The 19,638-nt window shown below is 48.3% G+C and overlaps 2 protein-coding genes and 1 non-coding gene across 3 annotated transcripts; 1 reads left to right on the top strand and 2 right to left on the bottom strand.

The window, feature by feature from the left end:
- The first annotated feature begins 9,552 nt into the window (after positions 1–9,552).
- Positions 9,553–12,917, top strand: LOC120698868 (mitochondrial fission 1 protein A-like). Its single transcript, XM_039982632.1, has 6 exons — positions 9,553–9,695; positions 9,730–9,925; positions 11,150–11,279; positions 11,399–11,520; positions 12,343–12,406; positions 12,601–12,917. The coding sequence occupies exons 2-6, from the start codon at positions 9,833–9,835 to the stop codon at positions 12,684–12,686; spliced, it is 495 nt and encodes a 164-aa protein (XP_039838566.1). The 5' UTR covers positions 9,553–9,695; positions 9,730–9,832; the 3' UTR covers positions 12,687–12,917.
- Positions 12,871–14,667, bottom strand: LOC120698867 (annexin D3-like). Its single transcript, XM_039982631.1, has 4 exons — positions 14,357–14,667; positions 13,984–14,129; positions 13,327–13,860; positions 12,871–13,246 (listed from the first exon to the last, which is right to left on the bottom strand). Exons 1-4 carry the CDS (start codon positions 14,430–14,432, stop codon positions 13,046–13,048), a joined length of 957 nt encoding a protein of 318 aa, XP_039838565.1. The 5' UTR covers positions 14,433–14,667; the 3' UTR covers positions 12,871–13,045.
- Positions 14,668–14,980: 313 nt separating this feature from the next.
- On the bottom strand, positions 14,981–15,053 carry TRNAR-CCU. The gene has a single exon. It is a non-coding gene; the product is annotated as a tRNA-Arg (tRNA).
- Between the last annotated feature and the right edge of the window lie 4,585 nt (positions 15,054–19,638).

The following is a 19,638-nucleotide window of genomic DNA, read 5'->3' on the forward strand; positions in this document are numbered from 1 at the left end:
ACAAGAGAGAGAAACAAGTATGAAAGGTAGCAATGAACAAGGACAAGGCAAAAAGCACCACAAATAAATAGAGCTATTGGCTGTTGCTTATGTGCTCCTATTTTCTTGTCTTTTCATTCACTATTTTTCTTTTTTTTCTCAACCTTTTTTTTGCTCTTATACTTTTGATATATATATATTTTTAGCAAGGAGCACACAAGAACAAACCACAAAAAATGTGAGCTCAATTGGATAAATGATGTGGTCTATACAGAATCAGAATTGTGCTCTCAAATGCATGCCAAACTTGTCGGCCCCGAAACTCTATTTTCCTGATCGAATTTCGCAATTCCAATTTTTGCAAACCTAGAAGTTCTAGGATGAAATGGATCTAAAATTTTCTGTAGTTCTCTGTAGATATAAAGTTTGCACCTTTTCGAGTTCGGACGCAAAAGTTATGACTGTTTTATAGAAGACATTCGAATCAGGATGTTATATGAACAAAAGATGTGAATCTAGTGGATGGTGATAGCAAGGTTGATGAAAAACAAAGGGGATCACACAAATTAGACTAAAACACGATCTAAACCAGCAATAAGACCTTGACCTAGGACAAAAACTCAACCCTACGAACTCTGAAACTAAAATATGCGAAGGCTATGGCGCGGATGGTTTCAGGTAGGAAACAAATATGACAGATGGTTTTAGGTAGGAAACAAATATGGCTTTGATACCACTTGATGGGGACGGGGTTCCCGATCTTCCGTCAGGTGGGGATAGACAACGATTTGATGGGGAGCGACACACCGATCCGGCTTCAGATCACACAGATCCGAACCCTGCAACCTTAGCACCATGTCTCCTCTAGTTATCAACCATGTCACGATCCGATTGACCTCACCACAAAGGCTAATCCCTGCTGCGAATCGAAGAACACAAGCAAGAACAAGATAATATGCAACTCAAATAAAGTGACAATTGCAGATGTATGATTAATCTCACAAGTTGGAGTTTCATAAACCGATCTAGCGGCGAACTGTTCTTGACAGAAAAACTTAAGCAAAACCCAAACCCTAAAAGCGCGGAGGCTGCTGATTAAGAAGACCCTAGGGTCGTGGAAAGATCCTTTGGCACACCCCTAATGGGCCCCAACACGATATAAGTCCCAAAGACCGAAAGATGGCGTCGCAGTGCCGGAACAGAAAACTGGACGTCAACTTCCTTGGACGACTCCTGTCGACTCCAAAAGGATTTGGGCCTGGGACCGGTGCCATTGGAAGCGTATTGAAATTATCTTTCCAATCATATAAAGTGCACCCAAATCCGAGCTTGTATGCGACCGTGGCGCCCATTTTAGTGCAGACTGCTCCTGGACTCCAAAACGGACTCGAAGTCGACTTGGTTTGGGCCTCCAACTTGACTTGGACCGCCTTGCAGGTATCCTAAGGTGGTGGCCATGGAGGAGGATGTTATTGGGCATCTTCAAACTCCTCTCCATATCTTTGGGGCGTTCTCCAACTTGGGCCAGGGTCCCAAGTGTGAATAATATGCCCGTGACGATGTCGTAGCACCCACCAGAAACAGCAACAACATATCTTGATGATTTGGAGGCCTTCCCGATGTGATATTGAGATGATATCAGATGCATTGGAAAGCTTATAAAATAATCTTTCCATCAAGTCCCCATTGACCTCAAACTCACTCCGGATGAAAGAGTTATCCCCTTCCCAATGAAGTACTATCGAGCTGCCGGTGAACCAAATGTTCAATTTCGATGGACATGCACTTTGAGATGCATTTGTACCTATAATTAAATAATGACATGTACCTGTGGAACCAAGTGAAGTATACCAGAAATTACCATACACATGTAGGAACGAGCTCACCTTATAATTAATTAATGGTCGTATCTGAAGGTGTCCTGTCCTCATCAAATTGGATCTGACTCCATCCAGGTCTTCAGGTGATAGTGAGCTTGGTTCTGTACTAGCTCCATGGCTGCAAGGTATGTTTCTTCCTTGTACTTCCTCTCAATCTTGTGTGCTTTGAGCTTAGAAAGCTCGTTCTCTGTCTGGCAAGCTTGATCTCTACGGTCAATCTCTGTGCGGTTGATGCGCGTACATCTCTGGTTCATGGATCACCTTCTTCAACATGTCCTTCATAGCGACGTCATCCATTCTGCTCACACATAAGAGTGGTGTTTGCATAGGTAAGAGAACAGGTCGAAGTAGGGGAAAATGAATTAAGGAATAGGCAAAATATAGTTCTAGGTGGTATAGCAAATGGACAGAAGCGTTTAGATAGTCCTAAATCTAGCGACCATGTCTAAGACTCGAGCTACGATCCGAGTACACTCTGATACCAACTGAAACAAACCGGGCTTCCAAGAGGAGAACCCGACTCCTTGTATCATCGTGATAGTCCCTGGATCAGTAGCTATCACATACAGAACTCATTTTAATTGAATATCACAGACATATCTCACGTTTAAAACATTACATGGATTTATTTATTACATAATCCGAAGGATTGCAATACGAATCTTTGAGTACAAGCCTCTTGGGCTGAAGGAAAACAAACAGGAAAGCGGAAGCGGTAGCTAGTCTTCTGGGCAAAACTCCATCTTCTCGAATTCTCCAAATCCTTCTCCACAGGCAGCTCGGAGTGTAGCTCGGGCCATCATTAACTTCTTCCTTCGTCATCTGGTCATCTTGATTGAATCATTCGCTCAGATCCTGCATCTATCAGGCTATCCCCAAGGACGGGATAGGTTCACGTCACCATTCGTATGCAAGCTTTAAGTGGATGCAACAGGTACAAATATTTCCAAAGGAGTGGCTAGGTTTCCTATGCAAGCAGCAAGTAGGGAATTCTGTACCCGAGCCAACCTACCAGCGTCCCGATCCAACCCGCGGCCGCGCCGGCCTCGACCCGCCCCGCGCCCGGTTTGGCCTAGCATCCGATCCACCCGGCCAGTGCTCGGCTTTGCCGACCCACCTCCGCGGCGGTTTTTCTTTCCCAGTCATCACCCCATTCCACCAAGCCGATCAATTCGCCCCTCATCATAAAAAAAAATCAATTCGTCCGTCGCACCGCCGCCCGTTCCGCTCTGTCGCCATCGCCCCCTAGATCAGATCAGTACCTGCCGCCGCCATTGCCTTAGACCGCCGGCCGGAGTCCCACGACCCAATCCTAACGCGCGATAACTCATTCATCATCTTGCCATCGTGCGTTCTGAGCTCGGCATGGTGATCCACTCCCGTCGTCATTGCCCACAGGTCAGTAGCTGCCGCCACCGTTACCGTCGACCGCCGGCCAGAGTTCTGCAACCCGATGCACCTAACGCGCGGAGTTAACCCATTGCCCTGCCTTCCGCTCCACAGGAGCTTCTTCGATGGGGCGGCCCACTTTGATCCAGCTGCACGCGATGTGCGGTAGAAGCATCCCCAGGCCCCTGCCCAACAATCTGCTCTTCTGATGGATGAGGTCTGATTCTCCCCGCCAGTGCAAGGTGCCCTGTGTCCTTTTCCGGTCTGATTTTAGTTGAATTTGATTGATTTCTCGTGGTGGTGCCAATGATTTACGCAGATAGTACATGAACTTTGGCTGTCGATTGTTGCAATCATGGAGTTGCAGGATATTTTTCCTATTTCCCATTTGATTCCGTGAAGCAGCACACCAGGGTGTGGAAATCCAAGGTTATCTTTCTGACATGATTCCGATCTGATTCATTTCGGCACACTTTAGCTTCCGATGTCGTATAGTGTGACAGAAGTACATTTCTTATCCAATTTCAGTTTTGTTCTTAATATTCAATTCCATCTCGCAAGACAGTTCCAGGGTACTGGTTCCTCTAGCTCAGGTACGACAGGCCTGTGAAGCAGTAGTGCAAGACAGTTCATATCAGCTCACCTTGCAGCGGTCGCAGCAGCCATGTCTCCAAGGGATGGAACCTGGCAGCTCATCTGCTGCACCAGGATCAGTGCCACCCCGTCCAAGGGAGCCCATCCGCCATGCCCGTAATGTGTTTGACAAAATGCTCAGGAGGGCAAGTAGTGCTGTGATATTTTGACAGAAGATTTTGCAGTATCGTTCCTTTCAGGCATGCTCTTTCTTTCACTTAACCAGCTTGACAAATTGGAACTGTACGAATTGTTGATTTTTTTCTTAGACAAAGCAAATTTTTGAAGGTATTTAGACAAAGCAATGCTTAACCTGTTTAGTCGACTTAAGCTGTCACTGGTTTTGTATTCTAGAATTCCTTTTGTCAGTATAAAAATTGATATAGTGATGGCTGATGATGGAGGATTAAATGAAGCATTAAATGCAGTTGAAAAAGATAACTAATTATATAGTTTAACTGATTCATACGAGATGAATCTTTTAAACCTAATTTGTCCATAGTTGGACATTAATTATTAAATAACAATAAAATATATTATAGTACCAAAATTCAAAAATTTTCGCGAACTAAACACAGCCTCGTTGGATGGACTGGTGAAGGGTCACCGGTCACATCATCGGTGAGAGAAAAAGCCCAAGCGGAACCGAAAACCCAAGCCTCTAGAAGAACCTTCTGGTGATTCCTCCAGTGAAGCACACCGGTCCCACCGGTGAACAGAGTGGCTCTAAAACATAGAAAATAGCTCCTAGAAGTCCATGTCCTGTTGGGTTGGGCGAGCGTGAAATCTTCAGACATTTGAAAGTTCTTCCCTGATTATTGTTCATCAAATCTGTTACCAGGGGTCTTGTACGCCAGTCTGTTGCTTGAGAATTGAGATATTGGATCATTGCATATCAGGTTGGCAACCAAAGTCTGGTTGTCGCTGATGTAGTTGATGCAGTCAATATTGGCTATTATCTTGGAAGCGAGGAGGATAGCCTGTGCTTGAGCTTCCAACACTGAAGTTGCAGGTCTTGATTGCGCTCTAATCAGGATGCCCTTCTAAGACCCAGGAGCAAGTGTCTCTTCTCTTTTCCCTTTCTACAGTAAAGCAAGGCGAAAAGAAAGGCGACGCCGTCCCACCGATTCCGGCGTCGATCCCGCCGATTCCCTCCTCCGGCTGCCTCCCCGGCGGTGGAGCGAGGAGGGAATCAGGTGAATCGGCGTCCGGCGTAGAGTAGCTTCTAGTTTAGGTATGCTGCTAGTAGGCTAGGGTTTGCCGGTGAAGAGCTCTGTGGTCGGTTCGGCTCGGCGGCGACGGCGACGCGGGTAACTTCATGGCGGCCTCTTTTGTTCCTCTGGGACAGTGCTGGTGCCAGTGTACATGAAGCTGGCGGTGGCCCATGGAGAATAAGATCTCCTCTTCAATTTCCTGGCGTCGGTGTTGCTTGCGGCGTCGGCTCCATGAACATTGGTATGAGGTTTGCTTTGGTCCTCCTCTTCGTGTTGGGGATGGATCCTCTATGCTCCCTGGTGGGCTTCTCCTTCCTGGTCAGGGTCTTTGTCGCCGGCTGTGGATTCGTTCTTCCTCTTCCCCCGTCGGTGTGCTCGCTGATGGTCTTTCGGTGTCTCAAATCCACCTCGACCGGAGGTCTGAGGTGGTGGATCTTGCGGCTTTTCCAAGTTGTGGAGACTGCCGGTGGAGGATTTGGAAGTGCTGGCTTCGATTTGGGCTTTGGCTCCGGCAGATCGAGGCCTAGGCGATCGAATGGGATGATTGAGCTCGGGAAGATGAATAGGAGTTCGTTGGACTCTTTTGTAATTTTCTTTTTCTTCAGGGTCCTGTTTGTAAAACTGAGGTTGTATTGTTCATCGGTTTAATATATCCTCCCCTTCAAAAAAAATGCCCTTCTGGAGAGCAGAGGCGGCATCGGGAACGAAATTGCCCAATGCTGCATAGTATCTATCTATACTATAAAGAACCTAAACAATTGAAATTAGCATAGACCAATAAAATTATCCTGTACCTCTCACAGGCGACCCCACATGTCAGGCCCTCGGTATAGCGGCGGACCGAAACAGACGAAGCAGACCGACAAAATCTGGTGTTCCGAAACGATTCCGCCCATTCTCGCGATTTTTTTCACCGAGCCTCAGCCTACCCGCCCGCCCGTACCCGCCCGGAATCTCCACTTCCCTTCCGTTCCTAGCCCGGGCGGCCCCCGCGGGGGATAAGTGGCAGGCTCCGGTGATGGCGGCTCCGAGGGGCTGGCGAGAGGCGGCGTCCCTCTCTCTCGCGACTCACCTCCCCCACAACGTCGCCTTCCCTCGGGGCAGCGCCACCCCCATGACGCCGCCTCCCCATCAACGCTGTCCGCGGATCGACGGTCGCCGCTGATGCCGCCTCGCCGGCTCGATTCCCCGCGAGCGCGACGCCCAACGCCGCGGCGGCCGCCCTCCCCGCTGCGGATCCCCCATGCTCTGGGGATCTGCACCATCGCGGCCACGCTCGGTTCCAGACCGCCGCCTCCACGCCGCCGGCGCCTGATTTGTGGGCGAATCGAGCCGCCGAAGGGCCCCTTCCTCCTCTGCACAAATACGTGCCCGCCGTCGGCACTCCTGGTCTCCGAGCGGTAGGTGGTTCAAGATCCGTGCGCCTCCGACCTCCCCCTCGCTCGAGCTCCGGCCGCCTCCAGCCTCCCCCACTCGCGACACCAACGCGGGGCCATCCTAGCTGCTCGATTCGCCTGCAAATCGGCCTTCCTAGCTGTGCCTCCCTCCACGGCAGCTTCCCCTGCGCGTGTCCTACAGCCCGTCTCAGAAACCGGGAGCAGCGGTGGTGCTAGACCTGCTGCTTGCGGTCGTGCGGTGCTCTGTGGTGGCATGCCAGGGGGAGCACGACGCCCCTAGAGCCAGGTGGCAGGCGGGGAAGGAGGAGGTTACGGCGGTGGCGCTCGGGAGATGGAGATCAGCTGCCCCACAGATGTCCACCAGATCCCAAAGTCACATTCGACTGCTTTCATGAATTCCTCGACCTCCTGTCAAGGATAAGATGCCTATTGCGTGCCCAACACTAGCATCAGCGTTTTGGTGCCTCGACTGAATCAATCAATGCAGATGGGAGGGCAAGGGAAATTGAATCCCTCCTCAGTCGTCTCAAATATCATCGAGAATGAAGCAGATAACAAATTCTCGGTTTGTGTCCTACTTGCTACTCTTTTCGATCTAAGCCTATTCATTTGTTTCTTTACTTTTTTTTATCTTGTGACGCTCATTCGGTTCTAGAATGTTGCAATACATTCTTATTTTTTTATTTAGTTCACACTAATGTTAAAAATTGAAATTGCGGCTCACCTGTCATGGCTCTCATGGACGTTTCCTTTTCTTAAGCAAGTACACAAGGAAATCTAATTAGTGAAGTTATCTTTTTTTGTACAAATGGCGATTATCTAAAGAATATCTTACGTACACCATTTGTGGTTGTAGGAATCTCTTAAGCAAGAACTTTACAAAAAAAAGTCAAGGAAAAGTAAAACAACAACAACAATAACAAGCCACTGCATTTTGACAATCAGCTCTGTTCTATCTGCTAATTAAAGCAATGAACATGATGTCGGGTTGCTTATAAACATCAAGGAGCATGTTCTTGTTCCTGAGCATCAGGTGCTCACAAATGAGGAGAAGACACTATTGGAGCGGTACACCTTAAAGGAAACTCAGGTATTGCTGCTTATTCACACTTGCAAGTTTAGCTTTTGGGGGCAGTGGAGCCAATCATGTATTTATACTTCTCTAATTTACCAATTGGATGAAAGATTATGTTAACGTGAAGTTTAACTTTCTAGAGGAAAAAACATTCTAAATTGGTTGTAGGTTTATTTTTTCTTTCTTTCAGTATGTGATGTCCAATTAATCAAAATAATTGTGTTCAATTAATCAAATGTGTACACGTCGGAAAGTAAATCTAACTAATATAGGTGTACCATCTAATACTTGATGACTGACTTATGTGTGTTTATTTGGTGACTGACCTCTGTTTGTTTGCAATCAATGAAGAATTTCATTAAGATAAAAGATTGTCCTTATTTTTTTTTTGACCCGTTGGTGCCACTGAATTTTGGCAGCATCTCATCATTTCTGAATTTTTACATCACTGGGGCTTTAGAATTGCAAATAAAGTATGAATGAAGGCTAATCCCAACTTTGTTACTTTATTTCAGATACTTGGTAAGACAGGGTGGGGAACACTTGGCTTAGGGTGATCTATAAACCGGCGCAGTTCTTTGTGAGGTATTCCAGAATCCATTAATGTCTTTAACCTAAAATCTTGAGCTGATCCTTTCCTGAACGCGTTGAGGTCTATTAGTGGTAAGATAAAACAAAGTTTCTACTCTATTTATCTATGTTTGCCACTTCCTTTCGGACCTTTGGTTCTACAAAGGGACATAATGCCATTGCAATGTATAACAACTTCATTTATCTGTGAATTCTCTTTTGATTACCTGGCATCCAATTCATTGCAAATCTTCTATCTACTAAAATTCTTATTATATTTAGAAAAATTATTCTTGTCTCGATTTTGCTATCCTGTATGTTGGAATTATTGCACATTGGTCAGTGTACCATGGCCAGTCATCTATATCAGTAGTGACATTTTTTTAAATGGTACTTACATAATGGGATTCATGAAGGAGCAATAGCATGTTTAATTTTTGCCTGTTGCTAATTTCAAAAGAAAACCCAATTATTGAATTTTTACTTGAAGTGTTAAACTCTTAATAACATTGTAGCTCTGATAAATGTATGGCTGTATTAATTTATCTGATACACAATACTTTAGATGTTTCAAAGAGAATTGACATCGGTTATGTTCCTGCCTTGGTTGGATTAGATTATTTGAGCGGATAGTACCTTCCAGTTTACAATGGAATTGCTGTCTCTGTACTGAATAGCATGCTATGTTGAAGGTATGTTATGGTATCCTGCAGCCACCAATGAGTTGAATAGGCTTTCCAGTAAAGATGATTTTGGTGTAATCGTGGTACTTGGCATAATTTAATATTTAATACCCGGCTGCACTATGAAGATATGCTCTCATGGATGGAAGGGCTTTCCACTATTTCGTGATTGTTTTTTATTCATCGTCAAATTTTGGGCAATCTAATACTCATTTTATGCTTTAGTGTTGTGTACTTGATCTTATTCTAATTTCTTGTTTATTAGAAACTTAAATTCAGCAACATTATTGCCATGTTTCGGACTAGTAAGTTCTGTTCCATCGGGATATTTTCGGATTTGCAAAGGACTTAGAGAAATCATGCTTCGATCAAATTTACGCTTCTCATTAGAGTCCTCTTGCCCCTTCCGTCCCTGATCACCTACCCCCATGCACCTCCCGTTTCAGCTTTATACGCTCCATCTGAGTTGATTTTCATTTCATCTTGCTTTGGTTTGCGCCATGAATGTTTGATGTCAATAAAAACTATTGTTTTCAACATTTCTTGAAAACTCGATGTCCATAAAAATTATTCTGGTACTGTATTGAATATGCTGGTGCCACACATGTCCTTTCATAAATATAAAATTTTTATTTGCCATAATTTTTTTTGAACACATGCGGCACGCATGTGCATTCTACTGGCTCAGTAAAAAAAATTCTCGCTGCCACTCAGCATCGAGTCAGCGACTGGAACCGCTGATTTGAACCCGAACGGCGCGGGACCCACGCGTCAGCCGCCGTCGTGTTCTCTTCTTCCTTAGTGCCGAAGACACGCGGATCCCAAATTCCCACCGCGTGCCGTGCGCATCGATCTAGCGCCTCTTCTCCAAATCCAACCCCACCGTCCTTCTGCTCAAAAAAAAAAAAAAACCCCACCGTCCTTGCTCACGAAGGCTACTAGAAGAGCCCTCCCTCCTCTCCGGCGCCTTCTCCTCGGATCCCCAACCGACTCCGCCGACCAGCCAGGATCGATGGAGGCGAAGATGGGGCGCTTCTTCGAGTCCGTGGGCAGCTTCTTCACCGGCGGCGACAACATCCCCTGGTGCGACCGCGACATCATCGCCGTGAGAACTCGGGAACTCCCTTTCCTCCCCCTCTCTGCCTCTCCATCCGAATCCTTACGATTTTGATGTCTGGCTGCGGATTCCCGCCGCGGGTTGGTGGTGGGGGATTAGGGTTGAATCCTGCCCATTGCTAGCAGCGCCTAAGCGCACACTGAGGTCGGATTTGCGTGGGGGAGGGGGGAACTGGGGTGTGCGGTGGAGCGTAGGGCACTGCCTTTTGCAGTTTTGCGTTGAGACCCGTAGTACCTTGAAGATACATTGATGCGAGCAAAGATTATTTCTGCGATGCGTGCCCTTGCTGATGTCCTGGTAGGAATAGGATTGGGTTTAGTTTAGGTGCCACATGACAACCTACCCGTCCGGCACCATGGCTGTCTGTTAAATCGCCTTGGAATTTTGAGCGGCTTGTTGTAGCTAAAGAATGGATACTAAATCTTGTCTATCTCATGCGACTCTGTGGATGCGGCATGGATTAACCAAGTCGAATGGCCATCTACTTCTGTAGTATTGGAGAGTACAGAGCTACAGGATGCATGACTCCTTTTGCAATATCTATTCTGTTAGCCTTGTTTTTTTTTTGGGGGGGGGGGGGGGGGGCATCCTTTGCTAACATGAAGTGTCAAAGTTGAGTTGATGTTGTTGCTGGTTGCTATCGCTGGATACATTTTTCCACTACTATTGGCCTTGTATTTTTGTATATTGTTTGCTAACACGGAGGTTAGGTTTGCTCGGGCAAAGCATGGGATCCGAGGGGCGACAAAAACAAGAGATTCTTCGCCTATAGCTGTTTAACTGAGGTTATATCAAGCATAGGGTGTGGTTGCCTTTTACATGCTCATGCTGTCTGTTAAATCTTTGTGGTATTAGTGGCTCGTTGCAGCTATGTCATGTGACTCATTGGATGGGGGCCATGGGGCATGGATTAACCAAGTTGAATGCCCAGCAACTTCTGTAGTTTTGGTCTTTTGGAAAGTATAGAACCAAAGGGTGCATAACTTTCTTTGCAATTAGAATTTGGTCATGAATTTTGTTAGCCTTTTACTTTGTGTATTGTTTGCTAAAATGAACTGTCAAACTTGATCTTGTTGCTAGTTGCTGTCACTGAATGTGCTTCTCTGTCACTGTTCACTTGCTTGAGATTGCATCCCGTTTGTGAGATTCTGCTAATAGATGGAAATGGCAACTTAAGAGTTGAATTCATGATTTGCGGTTTTGTGTCCTCAGGGATGTGAAAGAGAGCTTGCCGATGCTGCAACTGAAGAGCAGAGGAATGATAGCCTTATGAGGCTTTCTTGGGCCCTTGTGCACTCCAGGCAGATGGACGATGTAAATCGTGGAATTAGCATGCTTGAAGGTTGATATATATTTTTTTTAGAACTAGCACTTGCTCATTGCAATCAAGTGATTAGTTTTTATTGATTATATTTCCTTTGGTCATAAGTTCTCATCTGATCGGCCTGTTTGGTTCTACAGCTTCTTTGGATAATTCTGGCAGCCCTCTGGAGACTAGGGAAAAGCTGTACTTGTTGGCTGTTGGGCATTACAGGAATGGTGACTACTCAAAAAGCCGGCAACTTGCGGAACGCTGTTTGCAGGTACATGACAGATTAATTAGCAGCTAGTATGCCAAATGTAGTTTACGATTCCTTGCCTTGTCAATCTCTGTAATGCCAAAACGTAATGTAGTCAAGAACAGATGCATCTTCAAGGTTATAACTTGCAACTAAATAACATATCCCTTCTACTGCTAAACTGCAGCTGATCCAATTCGTAGTGGCACATGTGGGCACTGACAACCAGTTTTCATATTGTAACTTGAGTTACTCCTATGCCATTTTCCCCCCCTTTTTGCATCTAAACTATCTTTGCTCAGGTTGCAATCCGTAAACAGGAAATTATATATATATTGATGGATGCCATCAAACTGATAATACTTGGCTACATATATAAAAGCTTGTGTTTTCTTATGTACATTTATGTGAACAGTTGAGTTATGTTTTCCTGATGAGTAAATTAATTCCATCCGTATACCTGTTGTCATCTCATGAGTCGAAAAATGACTATGGTTGATTCCCCTGTCTGCTGTGGCATTAAGTCCTCAATTGTTCCTATGGCGGAGTTGGATTTGGCATTTGGGTTGAGAACAACAGAAAGTTCAAATGTTAGCATGCTACATGTGTTACGTTTTTGTAGAGGCGAGAGCATGGTTTTGTTGGTTGTTTCCTTTTCTTTGGAATGTTCGCTAGGCCTAATTTGTTTTTTTTTCCTGACCTACCTGTACACAAATTTGGAATGTTCTCATTTTAGGATCTATTGCCAGTTGAATATTCAAGATTTTATTTGAATGATCAACTACTCAAGGATATTGTTGCCTGGGTATTCTCAAATTCTAACATATATTCCTTACTGTCCTGTAGATTCAACCTGATTGGAGGCAGGCTATTTCTCTGAAGAAAGCAATAGAAGATAAAATTGCCAAAGGTGAGATAAATTGATCAGCGGTCCTCTATTTCGATTGGCTCGAATGGAATTCTTTCTCAAAGCTATTGCTTTTTTTCCTTCCATGTTTCATTGGGATAACGTATATTGTATATATCATTACATCTGTTGAAGTGATTTTGTTGTATATTGTCATGTCATGGTGTAGATCTAATGGTATTCTTGTCATTGTGCAGATGGTCTTATTGGAATAGGAATTGCGACAACTGCTGTGGGACTTCTGGTTGGTGGAATTGCAGCTGCTGTTGCCAGAAAGAAGTAAGATGAATAGATGGTGTCTCTGCTCACCAATGAACAAGGAGACGCTTTCAGCTGTTCTGGCCTGGGTGTTAAACTGGTGATACTTGAGTCGAATTGAAATGGATTTTATGTGTACAAAGTGAGTAGATGATAATACTATCGAGGCAATGTATCCTCTGTTCAGTTTTTTGCCCATGGATCTAGTGTTTTATTCTCACCAAATGAATCATCACAAATATCACCATTTCACTCAGCAGTTTTGCATCACTACAAGAACACACGCCACATGACAGTTTCACGTTGTGCAATCATATCCAAAACAAGAACAGCTACGGATCAATCTGCCCTCCAACCTACAGAGATCCATCATCCATGGCCATTTTACTCAGGCCCCACTAGGGTGAGCAAGATGCCATTGTAGTAGCCGGACGTGTCGCCGTTGACGTCGCTGGTGACCGTCTTGCGGTACCTCGCCTTGTACTCCTCCTTCACCTTCTTCATGTCGACCTCGGCGCGCGAGACGATGGCCCTCGTCAGCGACTCCTCGTCGGTGCCGAGCCCAACAATGGAGATCCGGATCACCTGGAACACGAACAAGGGGGCATTGTGTAAGCGAGATAGGCCAGTAACATTTCTTCAACAAATTGCCGCTGAATTCTTACCTCTGCGAAATGCTTCTCGGGGCATGCCAAGCACCACACCGCGGTCTTGAGCACCGCCGCGAGCTGGTCGCCGCGGCGTTCCTCGAGGACGTCGTCGATGGCCCTGCCGTGCTCCTGCCTGAACCGCTCGAACGTCGCCTTCAGCTGCGGCTTGCTCCTCGAGCCGACGATGCGCGCGACGTCGCCGTGCAGCGTCTGCTTCCTGGCCACCACCGCGTCGTGCAGCTCCGCGGCCTCCGCCCTCGCCAGCTCGTCGTCGACGAGCTCGCCGGAGTACCGGTAGGAGCTCACGAGCCGCACCAAGAACTGCTTGAGGGGGTCCTTGTAGAGCGGGCAGGCGGCCACGTCCTCCTCGAGGGACGCCGAGTAGGCGGCGCAGTAGGCCTTCCTGACGGCGACGTGGTGATCCGGCGACGACGCGCAGGCGACCTCGACGAGCACCCACACGTGCCGGTCGCCCTTCTTCTTCAGGGCCTTGTGGGCGAGCTTGGCGTCACGCGCCGCCGGGTCCATGGTCCACAGCATCATCGCGCTCTGGCCGGAGACGCCGCCGGCGGCGAGGGGACAGGAGGGACAGCCGCCGCTTCGTCAGATCGCTCGGCTATCCAAGCCACCACGAAAAAAAAAATCATGGAACGTGGTGGGTGGGAGATTTACCCGGAAGTCGCCGGAGAGCTCGGAGTGGAGCCGGTCGAGGAGCGTCTCGTTGTAGAGACCCTCGTAGGCCACGGCGATCTCGGCGCGCTGCGCCGCCGTCCGGTGGCCCAGTATCTCGATCAGCGCCTTCTCGTCCGTGCCCCATCCTGCCCCCAATTCACAAGATCATTTCCCATGTCTTGAAAGCTCTGCTCTTGATCAGGAAATGAACAGGGACATCCCAATCCTCAAAGCAAAGCAAGAGCATTCTAATTCCTCCAACAATAGCTTGGAAACAGCAGCAATTTGACGAAGAAGAATGGTGTGTGTATAGAAACGAAGGAGACGGCAGCCACAGCATCTGCGGAGAGTCCAGTGATTAAGCTCGGGATACCTTGCACAGCTTTCCTAATGTTCTCGGCGTCTTCGGTGGCGGGAGGAACCGGGTCGGGAATCGAGATGGAGGCCATGGAGAGCGCTGCGCCTTCTTCTCCGACTGGGAGAGCTGGGTCGGAGGACAACTGGAGGAAGAGGAGGTTGAGGGGGGAGGGATGTTATGGATGCACTCCAGGCAGGAGCACCAGCAGCACATGGCACACACGCCTGGAGATGAGCTCTGCAAAAGTTTCATGGTGTGTTTCTGTTCCTCTGACATCTCTGACGATGCTGGTTTGAATCGTGTTTCAGGTTGATTTTCTGATACGAGATTTTATGTGATTCTAGCTGTGTTGTACTATCGCATACAGCGCACACTACTAGGGGCATTTTGGGGGTTTGCAGATGGTTAATTATTTGCTGATAAGTGATATATACTGTCTTTAATGCTTGCTGGTGCTGGACCTGTGATTCATACTCGTTCAAACCTATTGGAACATGTGGGCATAAGTGCATAACGATCTACATCAACCACAGGTTGTTGGGATTTCTACAGAATCTTTATCACTCGAGCAAAGAATAAAAAAATTTCTACAGAATCTTTATCACTCGAGCAAAGAATAAAAAAAATTGGGGGACAAAACGCGCCAGGTAGGGGTCGAAGCTACGGCCTTCTGCTTAGGAAACAGACGCTCTATCCACTGAGCTACAGGCGCCCCTTATGTGAAGCTTCTGATACTATCCTACTAATTCATTATTCGTTCTCTTATCAGCAAAAATTTTTACTAAGGTTAGCCTGGATCGCTACTTAGCAGTAACAGCAGAGGAGTAGTGATAACTTTGTCATCCTGGATCGTTACTTAGCCTATAAGGTTTCTTCATCAAAATGAAAAGGAGTACCCTTCTCTGCAAAGAAAGGGTTTGTAACAACCACCACGCGGACAGTCCGCGAGGTGACGGCGGACAGTCCGCGAGGCGTCGCCCAGATATTTATCTGGATGGGCGTGGGACCCACTCGTCAATCCTCTCTTCTTCCTCTTTCCTTCCAGAGCCGAGCGGAGCTCGAGCTCCCGCGCCATCGTCGCCCCTTGCTTCGATCTCCCTCCTCCGTCCACCAGACCTCGATTCCTCGCGCAGGAACCTTCCTCGTCACCTCCTCCACCTTCCCAAACCCCTAAACCGGCTTATCCCCGGCTGGAATCTTTCCACCACCGCCGGACACCATTGGGGGTGCTTGAAGCTTGCTCCACCGCCGATCCGCCTCTCCGGTCGCCCTCCACTCGAACCGACTGCGGGAATGGATTCGTGGTGAGTTTCTTATGCTTCCCAGCCTTTTTCCCCTTCCATGGCGTGTCGCCGGCGCCGGAGCACGGCCTCCGCCGTCGCCGCCGCCCTTGATGCCGCCTAGGGCGAGGGTCAGGAATTAGTTATCGCGGACGGTCCGCCTGGGGGGCGCGGACGGTCCGCAGGTCAGGTTAGTTTTGTCCAGAGACGATGTTGCCTCTGGTTGTTTTTGCAAGATTGACTGCGGACAGTCCGCTATCGGGGAGCGGACGGTCCGCCATTGAGGCTCAAATTTGTTCCAGAGACGATGTCGTCTCTGGAGGTTCGCAGGGGTGAACTGCGGACGGTCCGCTACTAGGGCGCGGACAGTCCGCAGTAGAGTCTAGGAAATTGTCCAGAGACGTTTTCGTCTCTGGTGGGTTGAGTACTTGAACTGCGGACGGTCCGCCAGGGGTGGCCGGACAGTCCGCAGGTAAAATGGGAAAAAGTTCCAGAGACGTTGCTGCCTCTGCTGGGTTGGTAGGATAGTGCGGCGGACAGTCCGCCACTCGGGCGCGGACAGTCCGCAGGGTATTTCAGTTAAAGTAAACTAGTTACAATTCTTGGGCTGCACTCATTTAATACATATGCATACGTGTAGCATCCGCATCTGAGGGAGCCGTCTTTGAGGCGATCGCGGCACCACAAGAGCAAACAACGCAAGCCCAAGAGGAGAGGTGTGAGCACCCGGCCCAAGGCCCGTCTGGCCCCAGTGTTGAGCAGCAGGCGCAAGGCAAGCCCCGGTGCACATCCTAGTATTTTAAATTAAGACACCTATGTATGTTTATACTACTTGTGCATTAAGTTCAGGAATTGTTTGGAACCCTAGTTGCATGATTCATAGGATTCCCGGAGTTATACTAGCATGTATAGGACGATAGTTGTGCTAAGCTTAGCGTTACCGGTAGAAGACGAGTGGTCTCCTGCACTCGCGAGATGTAGAATGTTAGGAGTCGAGTAATTTCCGGTTACTCGCGAGATACGTTATTATCTTTATATGATTCAGTATGTGAGATTGGTTTTGAAATGAACATGGACATGTGAGACCGGGCGGGGATGATGGATAGGTATGGCAACAGGACAGGGTTCCTGGGTGTCTTAGCCCCGTCTGTGTCGATTAAGGACCGGTGGATGTGGCAGTGCTGATCGGGGATTGAACTGTACTAACCGCATGCCGGGAGTAGGAGGTAGTCGAAACCGGTAAGCCGAGTACTGCCTTGCTTCGAAAGTACAGGAACCCGCACCCAACTCCTGGGGCGAGTCGAGTAGTCGCGGAGAATTGGGATGCATGTGTTTACTTTTGGTGGTCTCACGTTGAGCTCGGCTGACCATATGTCGTTGGGCTGGTTCCTGTAGTTCGAGGCGGGGAGGGGAATGGTTGGTATGTATAGTCCGACGGGGCAAATACGTGCCGTGCTGGTTAGGTCCACCTTGCAAGGTTAAATCGGATCGATTCGCCGTGTCTCGCGGTTATGAGGGCCTTGGTCTCTTTGTCACACCGTAGCAAAAATGTAGAATATGAGTTAGGAATGTTTATATAAAATATTGAACTCACCAAATTATTTTGCTTGCATCACCATGATTGCTATAGTAGGTCTTCGCGAATATGAGATGAGAGTTAATTTTTATAGAATCTGAAGCTAAAATAATGAAAGTAAGGAATTACTTTAGTTGCTTTTTCTGCAAAATAACCACCAGCCCAAAAGCCTTGCATGTCTAGCTATGTGGGCTAAGTTATACCCACTGGTCGGGTAAGCCTTGCTGAGTATTAGAATACTCAGGGTTTGTTGCCAACATTATTTCAGGGCACGCAGACGTAGACTTCTGTCCCTGCTGCGCCAAGTTCATCCGCCGGGATGCAGAGGGATGGGTGGTCGTGGAGCCGGACGTCTAGTTAGGGATCTCTCTAGGGCTCACTTTTGGTAGCTGTAGGCCCCGTTCCTCTAGACGAACCAGGATTTCAGTATTGAAAAGTTTGTGAATTATGTATTTATTCAAACTCGGTTTGTAAAACTTAAGGTCAAGTTCTATGTATATTTGTTGTATATTCAACTATGTGTCGTGCTTGTACCATCTGCGCCCACCTTCGCGTGGGACTATCGGTGATGTTTCGATCGGGACGTGGGTTGCGAAAGGATCGCCAAATTAAGCCATTAAGCTAATGAGCCTGATGTGTTCAAATGACGGCCATTACGCTTAATTAGAGTTTTAGTTTGGCGGTTCCGTCACAGCTGGTATCAGAGCCGAAACGCACCGAGGGTGGTACAGGCATGACTAAATTTCGAGTTTTTCTAAAAATATAAAAATGGGTTTTGTGCGTAGGGCGAGCATGCATCTCATTTTTGGAGGGTTTTTGGGGTTTTTCCGTGGGAGTTGGTGGGGGTGTGAGTCTACGATCCTAAGGACCTTTGTAGATGACGTACAGATCGAGAGGGTTGGTAGGGGGGCGTAAAAGGTTGCGAGAGTATCGTCGGTCGGACCGGAGGCACTGTCGCGAGGCATGTTCAGCGGACAGTCCGGTTAGGACCCGCGGACGGTCCGCCAGACCTTGAGAAAAATTTACCAGAGCCGGGTGGAACTGAATCTGGTTGACAGTGTGCACGGCGGACGGTCCGCAGACTCTCCGCGGACAGTCCGGTCGACTAGGATTTTGGGAAGCGGACGGTCCGCCCATGTACTGCGGACGGTCCGCCGTACTAATTTCGGCTGGACCAGGGCAGCTCGGTCAGACCAATTGGTGGCGCCGATCGATCGCCTGGCCCCGCCTGCTAGTATCCTTCAGAATTGTTTTGAAGCCCTACCTTCTGCATTGTGCCATGACTTGCAAGGATTAATTTGCTATCGGTTTTGTCTTGATTTATCTGGATGAGGGAACTAACCTCGTCATGGTTGAATGCAGAATGGGAGAACCACCGAACCCTCCTGAGTTGGCCCAGGCCATTGCGGCCATGCTCACTGGGCGCGATGAGCAGACGGCACTCCTCCGTGAGCTCGTGGCGCAGGGCAGAGCGCCGCAGCCTGGACCTCACAATCAGCCGCCTGCTCCTGGATATCCAGAGTTTCTGGCTACTCAACCACCGCTCTTCCATAAAGCGGATGAACCGCTGGAGGCAGACAGCTGGCTTCGGACTATCGAGTCCAAATTCACCCTACACCAGTACAATGATGGGGACAAGGCAGGATTTGCCGCTCAGCAGCTTAGGGGCCCAGCACGCACATGGTGGGACAATCATGTGGCAATGTTCCCTGCGGACACCCATTTCACTTGGGCACAGTTCCGGGAAGCCTTCAGGGCACATCACATTCCAGCGGGGGTGATTAGAAGGAAGCTCACCGAGTTCTTGGCCCTGAAGCAGGGCAATAACAGTGTACTACAGTACTCCCAAGCATTCAACACTCTCTCACAGTATGCTGGGTACCATGTGGACACTGACGAGAAGAAGCAGGCCTGTTTCAGGCAGGGGCTCAGTACCAAGCTCCAGGATCGCTTGGCGATGGTCAGGTTCGACAGTTTCAGTGAGCTAGTCAACGGGGCTATCATACAGGAGGACGCCCACCTAGCTCACAAGGCAGAAAAGAAGAGAAAGGCACCGGCAGCGGGGTCCTCTAGCAGTGCCCCTCAGAGGTTTCGCTTGGTGCAGTCGGGCCCACAGCGAGCTCCTTTTCAGCACCAGCCACAGCAGCAGTGGGGATACAGGCCCCCTCAGTACACTCAGCCACAGGGGACGGTCAGGCCTCCTGCTCCTCAGCAGAATGAGCAGAAGGTCTGGGTGCAGCAGCCGGGGGTGCGCCCCAATCTGTTTCCGTGCTACAACTGCGGGCAGCCGGGTCACTTTGCACGAAATTGCCCAATGCCACCCAAGCAAGGCCAGCAGTCGAGCCAGCAGGGTTAGAAGCAGCAAGTGGCCCACTTCAAGCCGGGGCAAGTGCACTACACCACCCTCGAGGGTATTCCTGAGGGAGCTCCAGTGATGGCGG

The sequence above is a fragment of the Panicum virgatum genome, chromosome 3K (assembly GCF_016808335.1).
Source record: "Panicum virgatum strain AP13 chromosome 3K, P.virgatum_v5, whole genome shotgun sequence".
Taxonomy (NCBI): Eukaryota; Viridiplantae; Streptophyta; class Magnoliopsida; order Poales; family Poaceae; genus Panicum; species Panicum virgatum.